Here is a 13366-nt window from a genome sequence, read left to right as displayed (position 1 = left end):
ATTAGTGTGAATCTCTTGTGTAAATAAACTTTTATCACGAGACTTTTACTCACTTTGATCTAAAAATTGATTATACGTATTGATGCTTATTGGTAATCGTATTAGAAATGAATAACAGCAAATGTGAACTATTTCTTTATTATGTAAAGATAAACTCTGGATTGGTAAGAAATCTAGTAAAATACGGATTTTCTTATTGTATTTCTATTGATAGATAAACAGTATGTAGGATAAGAATATTAATTTTCCATCTTGGTTGAACTGTAGCGGTTAAGACAAACAGTCGGGTATGAACTCTATTGTTTTACAAACACAATTTAAATATAGGTAAGTTTATATCGATATCATCTGTACAGTTCCAGTCTTTGATGAATCTTGCTCAAATGTTTATCTAATCTTCATAATCCTATTCTAGTTTCACTATCTTAAAAGGGAAAAAATGGTCCATAATGTAGAAACCAAAGTGACTGCCGTATAAACCTGGACAGATTTTCCAATTGCATCGTTTTCAAATCGCCGCGTTACGTTTCTGTGTAACAATAAAAGCATATGGATTTGAGGAGGCACACTCAATGCAGTCGCCACAAACTTATATCTTGGAAACAAGAATGTGGGTACTACAGTCCCCAACGCTATGAAACCGAATACGCTTGCACTTAAAATTAAACTTCCTGAAGGATCTGTTGGATACAAAGCATTGCCAATTAAGTAGCTCCAATGTGCCAAAGAACCAATTCGGGCCAACCATAAAAATTTTAAAATAATTGTACTGCATGCGACGACCAGTATTGTGGTTACCAGACACATTTTCAGTAATAAATTCTTCATTGGATTGCTAGACCAGGTTTTACTTCTGTTTAATGGATCATGTTGTGAATTTGTGACGGAAAGATGAAAATTTGGGCTATTTTAATTTACATTGTTGCTGTTTTTAGATTTTTTTCACTATTGTTGTCACCATGACTTGAAAAATAGTGACTTTCGTGACAAAATCAAAAACGTTTTTGTAAATTTGAATTTGTTAAAAATATTTTATTGCATTACAGGTTTTTTGATACTACGCTAATCCAATTTTAGATAGCTTTATTAATAAATTCATTAAAAAATTATACCGTAACTAAAACAATAGAATAGAACAATCATTTAGTCTATTAAACTATGAACGCAGGCATTGTTGTCTATTATTAATATTTGAACGTACACTTAAAAATGTGGCAAGTTGCGAAAAAAAAGTTGGTTTGGTAATTTTTCAAAATGTGTTTGATAGTTTATTTTCGTATTTATTTTGATATTATAAATGTAATTTTAATAAAATGCAGTTATAATCTAATTTGACAACATATTGATAATAAATTGATACTTAAACATTGCTTTAAAAATAGTTTAGCAAATATTGGTAGAATTTTAAATATTGCATCGTCACACGTCATCGTGACTCGGAAAAATATATTGTTCGGCTGAAATTATTGTGTTGAGTCGGAATAAAATAGGTGTTTTGTTAGTGAATGTGGCCAAAATAAGTCATTAAAATGACTCTCACTAAAATGGAGGTGGACTCTGGTAAGGGTGAAGGGTTTCGCCCTTACTACATTACGAAGATTGAAGAGCTTCAACTGATTGTTGCTGAGAAGTCTCAGAATCTTCGTCGTCTGCAAGCCCAGCGTAATGAACTTAACGCCAAAGTTCGTATGTTGCGCGAGGAGCTCCAGCTCTTGCAAGAACAGGGCTCATATGTGGGCGAAGTCGTCAAACCTATGGACAAGAAGAAGGTTCTAGTGAAAGTGCACCCTGAAGGTAAATTCGTGGTAGACTTGGACAAGAATGTAGACATCAACGACGTTACAGCTAACTGCCGAGTCGCGCTGCGTAATGAAAGCTACACTCTTCACAAAATCCTGCCAAACAAAGTAGATCCTCTTGTGTCACTTATGATGGTGGAGAAGGTTCCTGATTCCACTTACGAGATGGTGGGAGGTCTAGACAAACAGATCAAGGAGATCAAAGAGGTTATTGAGCTGCCCGTGAAACATCCAGAGTTGTTTGATGCTCTAGGTATTGCTCAACCTAAGGGTGTGTTGTTGTATGGACCACCAGGTACTGGTAAGACGCTGCTGGCCCGTGCCGTCGCCCACCACACCGAGTGCACCTTCATCCGTGTCTCAGGTTCTGAGTTAGTACAGAAATTCATTGGTGAGGGCAGTCGTATGGTCCGAGAGCTTTTCGTTATGGCCCGTGAACATGCTCCCTCTATCATTTTCATGGACGAAATCGACTCCATTGGTTCATCTCGTATTGAGTCAGGCAGTGGTGGAGACTCTGAAGTACAAAGAACTATGTTGGAGTTGCTGAACCAGCTTGACGGGTTTGAGGCAACAAAGAACATTAAGGTTATTATGGCTACCAATAGGATTGACATTTTGGATCCTGCCCTGCTTAGACCTGGTCGTATTGACAGGAAGATTGAGTTCCCCCCACCAAACGAGGAGGCTCGTCTTGACATCTTGAAAATTCACTCTAGGAAGATGAATCTGACCAGAGGTATTAATCTACGTAAGATTGCGGAGCTGATGCCTGGTGCATCTGGTGCTGAGGTCAAGGGTGTTTGTACTGAGGCTGGCATGTATGCTCTCCGTGAGCGCAGAGTCCACGTCACCCAGGAGGACTTCGAGATGGCTGTAGCTAAGGTCATGCAGAAGGACTCGGAGAAGAATATGTCTATCAAGAAACTCTGGAAATAATTTTAATAATATTAAATGTATTGTATGCTTTAGGAAATTAATAATTCTTTTTTTGTAATCATTGTTTGTTTTATTTCATTCTGATTACACAACTTAGATGCATTTTTCCCATTAGTTATACCTAATCGTAATTTCACTCAAATAAGAATTGATAACTAAGGAATTACATCTGTGCCTTGCAAGATGACTTGTATGTTTTTGGAAATGACCTTGCTTTTAAGAGAAAACATTCAGTTTTAGCCTATAAACATTTTATACACACAATTAATACACCCCATGAAATCTTCCGTATTTGGAGACTTGGTAATTTATAAGACAGGCACAAATATATTTTACATATTTTATTTTTAATTTAGTACAGTTGACTGCCTCGTTGGTCGAGTGGTCGCAATTGCGACTGTCGAGCAAGGGGTCTCGTGTTCAATTCCCGTGTCGGGCAAAGTATTACTGGTCTTTTTTTACATGGGACTTATAACACAAATGGTAAAAAGTGGGTGTACATTGTACAATGGCATTACGTGCCGTAATGTTCACTTCTGCCTTACCATTCGAGGCTAAAAGGCGTGACGTTGTAATATACATCGGCCTATATCGTAACACAGGAAATACCAGTGAAAGTTAAAATAAAGAAAACAAAAATTTTATATTTCGATTAAGTTTTAATAACAACAATAAGAATAAATCATCAGATATATAAATGTATACTTAAAACTAATGATTATGAAATAAATATCAGGGCATTTACCTCGCAGACATACTACCAAACTAACAGATTACATGATATAAGTCCTAAAATTTAGACAAACATACAAAAGTATTTGACTTTACTTAGTGTACAAAGTTGTATAAAATTTAGTTACATTTTTATACAATTTTCGAGTTATTTCGACTTAAATTCTTTGACACTTATTTGCTTAAAAGTAAGTTATTGAAAGGATCATCATTTGTTGGTTGTAGTAGGAATTTTAGAGACATTTATTTCTATGTTCCTTTGTGTTGAAGAGCAGCTGCGTTTCAAAGTGAATGAATGATAATTTCTCACACAATGGCTATCTGTTTGCCAATTATTCTTTTAGTTTCCGAATAACATAACCTCGCAATTATCCATTAAAACTTTCGTGCTAGTGCGTTGACAGTACATGTTTGGACATATCTTAACCATTTCGTCTAAAAATAACTGTGTTGCCACATTAATAATCCAAATTTTTGGTATTGCCATATAAGGCAGTAATTTTGTTGCCTTTTTAGGATTCTTTTTTATTATTTCAGCCTGGTTATGTCCGTATATGATGATGGTTTAGTTGCAAGTGGCGTCGGGGTGTCTCTCGAGAATCATGGCGACTCCCTGTCCGCCAGCGGCGCAGGCAGAGATCACACCGAACTGACCGTCTTCACGTACCAGACGGTGGGCAGTGTGCATAGCGAGACGGACCTGGAGAAATTTTCCAATGTTACTAAAATTATATTTGAACATTGTTAAGTTAAACTTATTATTCCAGGAGAAATTCATATCAAATTAATTATTATGTTATCGGCTCACTCACGTAACTATTTGACGAGGAACTCGACTAGTTTCAAGCCATGCTAAAGGCTCATAATCATGAGCTTACACTTGCGCAGTAGCAGCACGACAATTGCCGCGTCGTGTCGCGGAATGCTGCTCATGTATATGTTGCTCTATGTAACGTGAGTAAGCCGATAACATAATAATTTAGTATGTCTAACGAAAGTTATAACGAAATTCATATTATATTATGTAATCAGGCTCTTGAATAAACTTCTTTTCGGGGTTTATCAAAAAACGCGACGAAAACATAAGATCTTAGGGTTATCACTCAAATATAGTAACACTATGTGGAGCTGTGTAGTTACAATAACGTTAGACGTGTAACTCACCCCAGTGGCAGCGAAAGGATGTCCGATAGAGAGCGAGCCGCCCCACTTGTTCCACTTGTCAAGGTCGGGAGCACCCACCTGTAGAAAGACAATACAACATTATAGAGATCGATTTTGTTAAACGTAAAGCAATCTTGTACTAAGAGTACTGTTGTTCGGCATCGCCTATTAATAGAATATAAAAGATTACTTTCAAGTAGGTCTTCTAATAAATAATATTGTAATAAATTAGCCTGCGGGTTGCGACTTAGTATATAAACTGACTCACCTTAGTCTGACGGCCAAGATAGGTCTGCGCGAACCAATCGGAGTCCATGGCCTTCAAGTTGGCCAGGATTTGACCCTAAACATAAAAAAGGCGATTAGAATATTATAACTGACTGAAAAGGGTTTCTGACAATAATCTTTAAAGGTAGTAATTAAAGTATTTTTTTATTTGGTGTAAACACAGGATATTTATAAGTTTGGGTATTTCACCCAGGATGCAGGTTGCTTCCAATCACCTGATCTGGAAATCACTAGGGGACAAATCACGCCCAGTATACCTTTAGTACGAGTTTGTTTTACGTTGTACAAAAACAAAACGATAGCGCTTTCGTCGCTCTTATTGGTTAGTTGATTTGCGCTGGCCAATCGGAGCGCCGAACGCGCTCTCGTTTCGATCTCGTTAAACGTAAAATAAACTCGTACTAAGGCCTATGAACATAGTCTATGTTAAACACTGGTCGTCTTCTGGCTGCTATGATGAGGGTGGTATACTCACAGCGAAAGCCTCGTGGATCTCCCAGGTGTCGATGTCGCTCATCTTGAGTCCAGCCTTCTCCAAGATCTTGGGGATACCGTACGCGGGTCCCAACAACAGCTGGTCAACGGGATCCTGGGGAAAAGAGTAACCATGAAGTTTCTTGCTTAGTCTTCTTCATATTATGACAGATCGTTAAAGAGATCACTTTTCTTCTAAAACTCTGCTCCAAAGATACATTATTTTATTGTTTCACTCTAAATTTAAAATATTACATGGGACTTATAACACAAATAGTGAAAACTGGGTGTACATTGTGTAGCGGCATTACGTGCCGTAATGTACACCTCTGCCAACCTCTTCATGGATAAAAAGGCGTTGTATTTTACCAGGAATTAATATTCTTATTATTGAAAAAATGCACAATTTGGATTACACATTATACTTATCTTAGACTCGATACAACAATATGAGTTTGATAAATCAACGAGTCCAGGTCTTATCCAGTCCCTTCAAAGAAAGTCAGCATAGACTAAGAAAATCAGTAGTACGAGTATTTACAATGTTGTTATTACCTGAGCGACGTAGGTGAAGTCACGCAGGTACGCCTTGGGCTTGAGGCCGAGCTCCTTGGCCTTCGCCTCCGACATCACCAGGCAAGCCGACGCGCCGTCAGTCTGCAAGGAGATAGAGCATAAATATTCGTTAATTAAGTCATTTATTTATTTGGATTGTACGGGTATTATTTATTTGTTCTATCCCTCGTCACTTTGTCTATTAAGCAATCTAAAATCTTTAAATTAAGCTAAATTGGCATAAGTTTATTGAGATTGTTTTTTCACAGAAACTCCATACAAGTAAGTTCGGCTGCTAGAGATCTACACTAATACCTATATAAAACCGACGAGTTTTTTATTTAAACGCGCTTATATCCGAAACTACTGGTCGGATTCGAATAATTCTTTTTATGTTGGATTGTTCATTTATCGAAGAAGGTTATAGACTGTGAAACATCACGCTACGATCAAAAGGAACCGAGCAGGACGGGTGAAACAGTGTAGAAGTAGCTAGTTTTGGATAAAGACTTATTATAGATAGATTATTTATTAAATCCGACTGTTAATAGAACATCTCGATAAATGAACCAGTACCCTTCGTACGAGTTCGCTTTACGTTTAAAGTAAACGAAACGACAGCACGTTCGACGTTCTGGATTGGCCGGTTCGAATAAACCAATTAATCAAAGCGCTGATCGCGCTGTCGTTTTGTTTACTTTAAACGTAAGACAAAACTCGTACTAAGGATACCGTTCCTCGACTCACCAAGAAGGAAGCGTTGGCAGCGGTGACGGTGCCGTGCGGCTTGATGAAGGCGGGCTTCAGCTTGGCCAGCTGCTCCGGCGTCGACACGCGGATGCCGTTGTCCTTGTCCACCACGCCGTCCTTGCCGTCAACTGGACGATACAAAAACGTATATTCATATATATATATCATCACGATTAGGATACTCTTTTGGGGTTAACCTACGGAGTTTCCTTCTCGTTTTGCTCCACAGGAATCTATTTTTGGAACGAGCAAATAGCTTCACTGCATGACTGACCGACAAACAGACATTTTGTTTTCTTATTTGCTTTGACGTTCAAAACTGCCTTCCCAGTCTATTTGAAATAAATAATTTTGAGTTTGACTTTACAGAACATTTAGTTTTCGTTAGTTAAGATATCTGATAATGATTATATTTATTTATTTTAACTCATAATGCACAAAAAAGTTTCCATAAGGTAACCTTATGGAAACTCAAGAGCTCAAAAATGTGCTTTTCATTGAGAGTAAGTTAATGTAATTAATATTGTACTACATATTTAGACGTACCTTTAACGGGGATCAGATCAGTGAAGTATCCCTTCTGCTGTGCTTCAGCGGCGAGTTTATGCGAGCGGAGGGCGTAGTCGTCCTGTTCCTGGCGCGAGGCTCCGAAGGCGGCCGCCAGCCGGTCCGCGCTGTGGCCCATCGTCTCGCCCGACGAGAACTCTGCTACGGCTGGTAACTAGGAGACCAAAATGGTTTATTATAGTACCCATATAACTTGAATAATAGGGTAGATGACTATATTTATTTTAATCCGTCTGTCTTGTCAAGAATCGCCGTCTTTATTTTAATATATTAGACACGTATATTTTATTTTTTTGAAATATCGCGGATTTGAAATATAGGTAGTGACTTTATTTCTAAGTACGTTTTATAAGTAGAAATGACGTATTTGCTCTGAATCCTAAACCTTTGATTCATTTTATCCAAGTATTGTTATCTTATATGACAAAATAAAAAAATACTAATTTTTTTTACTGACGAACTAAATAGATTTTTAATTTTCTATTATGAAAACGCCGTAGTTATATCATGCAGGTTTACAAATTGCAAATAAAAAAACAAACAAACTCACCTCAGGCGCGAAGAAATCAGGTCTAATAGAGGCAATGAGGGAGAGTCGCTGCGCGGGAGTCTTGGCGCGGTTGAGGCGCAGCAGCAGGGAGCGCATCTTGCGCGAGTGGCGGATGGGCACGTCCGACATGAACTCCACGCCACCCGCCACTATGATGTCATAGGCACCAGCCGCTATCATACCCACGCCTGGAGAAAAAGAGATAATGTGAGAAAAGGACTTTTCGATGGGTTGAGAGTCTCCTTTTTTACCAAATGGGGGCAAACAAGCAGACCGATCACTAGTGTCCGACCGAAAGTTCGGTTTCGGTTTCGGTTTCGGCCGAGTTTCGGCCAAAAATCAAGTTTCGGCGACAATTTCGGTTTCGGCCAAAATTGGCCGAAATTTTTGCCGAAACAGAAACTGATTTCGGAAGTTGTCAGCAACGCTTTGGCGGCCGCTGGCAGCCATGTTCGGGAATTGTCGTGCGCCGTAATTTGATTATTTATAACTAATAAAAATTTTGCGATGACAACTTTATTTGAAAAAATAATAAAAATATTATTAATATTTTTCTAAATTATATTAAATAATAAATCATTACAACAAGAAAATTAATATACTGTGTTTCCATTTCATGTCCTAATTAATAATTAATGCAGAATAATCGATAAAATGTACCAAATTTCAGTATTCTAAGTAATTTTATACATGACCACGTGAGTTTCGGTTTCGGTTTCGGCCGAAACTAAAGCCACGGCCGAATATTCGGTTTCGGTTTCGGTTTCGGCTGGAAAACCAGTTTCGGTCGGACTCTACCGATCACCTAATGGTAAGGTGATCAGCACCGCCCTTAGATACTCGCATCACCAAGATTCAGTAGTGCATTTCTGGTGCTACCTCTCCCTTTTTATGGGGAATCATAATATGACTTCTCCCGCCCTGCGTGAAGAAGTGTCAGACTCTTACTGACTAAAAACCATCCAATTCCAACTCTTACTCCATACCAGCCATGGTATGCTCATCGCTACTCTGGTAGCTCATCTCTCCCATAGCATAGAAATAATAGCTCAAAGAGTATCAGATCTACATACCAGTAGTAATAGCCTGGTTGGAAGAGATGCAGGCCATGGTGACGGTGTGCGCAGGAGTCTTGTCGCTGAAGCCGGCAGCCAGCGCCGCCTCGCGGCCGATGTTGGAAGTCTTCACCTCCTGGATCACGGTACCGTACACGATGTAGTCGATGATATCTTTCGAGATACCCGTCTTTTGGAGAAGACCCCTGGAACAAGGAAACATTGGTATTTGATTGCACGGTTGGTCGGTGGACGCGGTGATAACCGGCTGTCGTGCAACGTGTAGCGGGTTCGATTCCCGCACGGAGCAATTCTTTATGTGATCCACAAATTGTTGTTTCAGGTCTGGGTGTGATGTGTATGTACCTATGTTTGTTAACGCACCCACGATACAGGAGAAAAATAATAATGTAGGGCAAGGTTTTTTAAACAAAAAAGAAAAAGTAATTTGGGTTCATTTAACGTCAATTCTCAGATGCAGTAACGTCTTGTGTCCGATATGCTGACGCTGTCTGAAAACTGAAATTTTAGTTTAACAAGTCAACGCTACAGGCGACCTTGTAGTCCCTTTTTTATTTTATTTTTCAAGGGGGGAAAAACATCCCATGTCTTCTCCCGCCTTGAGCGAGGCGAGAGGGAATGTAAGACTTTTACTGTTTAAAAACCACCCGGTTCTTGCTTTTCGAGCCGGAGCCACGGTAACCCTCTTATGATACCAGCCGGAGAAGTCTGGATGGTAACACCTTACTATCGGATGAGTTCCTGTACGTCAGATCTAATTATATCCCTTTCAAAGTCCAAGTTCATTGATGAAAGTTTTAGAATTGTATATTTTAGATAATCATACATTGTGATGTGTCCATATACAGTGTGTTACCATGAGGCCATGCCAAATACTTAAGAAATATTTGAAACAGTATAAAATTGGCAAGCTGTAGAAATTTCTAACTATAGGATGAAATCTTGTGACAGCTATAACTATGTATACTACCATTATTAACATATATTATATTACTTGCAATAGTCTGTTCCTAAGGTGATTAGACTATGTGAAACATCTTAAAGTATTATTTAAATATAAATAAATTCTCACTATTGTTAAGAAATTCATAGTTAAAAATACTAGAAAAACACGATTTTATAAATTCGTATAAGCCACCTTTCTAAAAACCCACCCACGAATATGATACGATATTCCATCATGGAATGCCTTTAGGGTGCTTTTTCATCAGATATGTACTATGTAGCTATGCTACGAAGATGTAATAGCTAAGCTGTGAAACTATGTGACTGTTTCCACCGTAGTTCGAGTATGTGATATATCGATAGTAGGGAAGCCATTCACATGCATAGCACACGTCTTTCCTGTCGTACAAGTCTTAATATTTGTTTGAACTGTGACACAGATATACACATATTACTCTCTGTAAATATAATCAATATTTATGTCCAGGAAATTTAACTAATGCCATTAGTATAATCTTGAAATTTTTATATGTTTTTTGTTTCATTTTGCAAGTTATTTTTCTTTGACAAAGTTAGGCAACAATAATTGGGAAATACAAAAAAGTCTTTAACTGACAAACTAGTTTAAAAACAATTTAGTATTCACATATTCTGTATTAAAAATTAAAATAGACATTAATGCAATTACTCAACTTGAATTTGAAGAATATACTGAACATGTGTTTTGTAATAATAAATCTTTATTACATAAATTGAATAAGTATATTATAATTGCAAACTATTAATTTTAATCTACCTACTATTTATATAAACAGCAACATATTAGTTTAGTAATGTAGATTTTTTTAAATATGCTCTTCAATTTACAGAGTCTTGGAACAAAAATTGGATATCTTCCCTAATCAAAATTATTTTGACTTCACTGTATAATAAAAAGGTTATCAAAATATAATAACGAATACATTCATAATAATTTTTACTACATACAATACTTTCGTATTTTCCTAGTTTTTAAAAATAAATAAGTTAATATTTCATACAAAACTCATAGAAAACTTTTGGTTCTTTTTCTAACTTAAAACTGTTTAGGCGCACTTAATGTCAGTGGTGTCTAAAGCCTCTTAAAAATTACACATAACTCGGAAAATTCACATTGGTACTTGCTGTTGTTATGTTTTGAACCTACATTCTCATGCATGAGAAGTGGACATCTTTTACTACCAGGCCACCATGAGTACCATTATCATGCTATATAATTAATCTAATAATACAATTTGTAAGTAGTTATCTGTGTAGTAACTGAGTATGTGTGTGTGTATGAACACGGACTTTGGTCTTTCAATTAAAGTCAGCTTGCATGTAAATGTGTGTACAGGTTATATAAACAATGTAAACATGTATCTATATACTAGGTGCCTGTGTCTAGATAGTGATTATTTATATATGTATCTAGACTTATAAATAAAATTGGAGTGTCTGTTTGTAATATTGAAATAACCACTTTTTACTATGTGCATATGAATATTTATACTATACAAGAATACTTTTTACAATTTTTATTTTTGTCTGTCTGTCTGTTTGTTTTGGCTAATCTCTGAAATGGCTGGACCTATTTAGGAGAAGGAGTAACATAGGCTACTTTTATTAGTCCTTAAGTCCGTAATCCACATGAGTGAAGCCATGATCATTAACTAGTATCCCATAATATCAATGCCTATCCATCCAGCATCCTGTTTCCTATATGCTGTGCCCAACAGGGACCACTATTGTATTTACTATTGTGAAAAAACAATACAGTATTTAGTATTGAGTCTTTAGAAATGGAATAAAAAAAAAAGTAATGATTTAAAAATTCCCACTCTGCCTGCTTATATGCTTCTATGCTTATATCATTTGTTCCTTCTCAAATATTATTTCTAGACACAAAAATCTAAAAACTGCTGTATTATGATGTGAAGGAAAGAGAAATAAATAAACACACTTTTACAGTAATAATACTTATTGGTAAATATTCATACATGTTTTTGGAAATGAATTGTTGAGATTTTCATAGATTAACAATATGTATGAAATAATGATCAATTGATTTTTTGCATTAACTATGCACTATAGAAATAAATCAATGTAAAATAATATTTCATTTGATTTTCAAACCAAACATGACTTATGTTTGAAATACAAAAAAACATTCACTATAATATAATAAAAAAGTAAATATTTACAAACTAAACTATCTATTATATACTTTGATAACATAAGATTATTTCTAAGATAGTTATGTAGGTACAACATAGGAATCATCCCCAAATGCAATTAAATTAATTATTTACACCTTCTGTTTATTCCACTGGAAATTTAATGCACTTAATTACATTTTATTTATTTACCTAACTACTGTTTGTGTTTGTTTTGCTTGACAAAACTTTCTTTTGTATTTTTTTTATCATTTATCTAATAAACATTAATAAAAACATAGTTGGTGTAAACATTGAGTGTTTTTATGAGTTTTCTTATAGGAAGTAATGGTTAATCAAGTAGTACTCACAACAAGGAATGTCTGGCGAGTTCATGAGGCATCATCTTGGCATAATCAGTGAAGGATACCAAGAATGGAGTCCGTACTCCGTCCACAAGGACCACATTCTTGCCTGTGCGGTCTGGCAGGGAGTTCCTCTTCTGGTGCAAAGCTGCTCCTACACTGAGAGCCCTCCTGGCAGTGTCTAAAACCACAATCAACACTAATTAGCAAAATAAAAACATTAAAACGAAATCCTTCATCAATCCAACTAGTAACAACACACTAAGAATAGATTTCGATCTTCCAGAATGCATACAACATGAACCTTGAACTAATAATTTGGCAGGGAACTGAACAAAATTAATAGCCAACTATGCCAACAAATTATTTCTCACAAAAGTCCAAAGTTTACCTCCATATAAGTATTACGAAAACATACAAAATATTCCATATAAATCATGTTTTTTTCTGCTCACTTGTCATGAAATTAACTAAATATTACTTTAAACACTGCAATAATTCATATAAGATTTATAAAAATAGAGGAGTAATAGAAAACCTACCGAATTTAGCCGTAGAGCTAACGTGGGATACTTTCAATAAAGTTTTTGATATTTGAGATGCCATGGCTGCCGGAAATTTAATACCGATTATCACTGGACACGACGGAGACTACTAAAACAATTAATGTAAATTAAAAACTACTGTAAATTCTAATTTAAACTTCTAATAAACTTAAAAGAAAGTTGGACTCTGACCTGTCAACCGCACAGAGTAAAAAATAGGGTTGCACAGTTAAATAAAAAAATCGCGCCTGTTTTATGAGTACGATTTTTATATTATTTCAACTTTATTTGTTTTAGTAATAATTATGTCTTGTGAAAATTTAATATACATTTCAATATGCATTTATATTATTGAAGTCAACATTTTATTTCTTATTTGCTGTAATTTCATTATGTTAGTTGTATATTTTTTCACCCCTAATTTAAGTATTGATTTATTGTTG

At 36.1% G+C, this 13366-nt stretch overlaps 2 protein-coding genes across 2 annotated transcripts; one reads left to right on the top strand and one right to left on the bottom strand.

Moving 5' to 3' along the window:
• Window positions 1-1412: 1412 nt before the first annotated feature.
• Window positions 1413-2799, top strand: LOC118277121 (26S proteasome regulatory subunit 8). The gene has a single exon (XM_035595814.2). The coding sequence runs from the start codon at window positions 1530-1532 to the stop codon at window positions 2736-2738; it is 1209 nt and encodes a 402-aa protein (XP_035451707.1). The 5' UTR covers window positions 1413-1529; the 3' UTR covers window positions 2739-2799.
• A 578-nt stretch (window positions 2800-3377) lies between these two features.
• LOC118277114 (trifunctional enzyme subunit beta, mitochondrial) lies at window positions 3378-13140 on the bottom strand. The gene is made up of 11 exons (XM_035595802.2): window positions 12921-13140; window positions 12385-12559; window positions 8892-9079; window positions 7819-8006; window positions 7248-7422; window positions 6699-6829; window positions 5952-6053; window positions 5398-5511; window positions 4903-4977; window positions 4635-4712; window positions 3378-4170 (listed from the first exon to the last, which is right to left on the bottom strand). Exons 1-11 carry the CDS (start codon window positions 12982-12984, stop codon window positions 4036-4038), a joined length of 1425 nt encoding a protein of 474 aa, XP_035451695.1. The 5' UTR covers window positions 12985-13140; the 3' UTR covers window positions 3378-4035.
• Window positions 13141-13366: the final 226 nt, after the last annotated feature.

This window comes from Spodoptera frugiperda, chromosome 10 (genome assembly GCF_023101765.2).
Source record: "Spodoptera frugiperda isolate SF20-4 chromosome 10, AGI-APGP_CSIRO_Sfru_2.0, whole genome shotgun sequence".
NCBI classification, from domain to species: domain Eukaryota; kingdom Metazoa; phylum Arthropoda; class Insecta; order Lepidoptera; family Noctuidae; genus Spodoptera; species Spodoptera frugiperda.
Note: the sequence above shows the minus strand (reverse complement) of the source record. Positions and strands in the feature narration are given on the sequence as shown.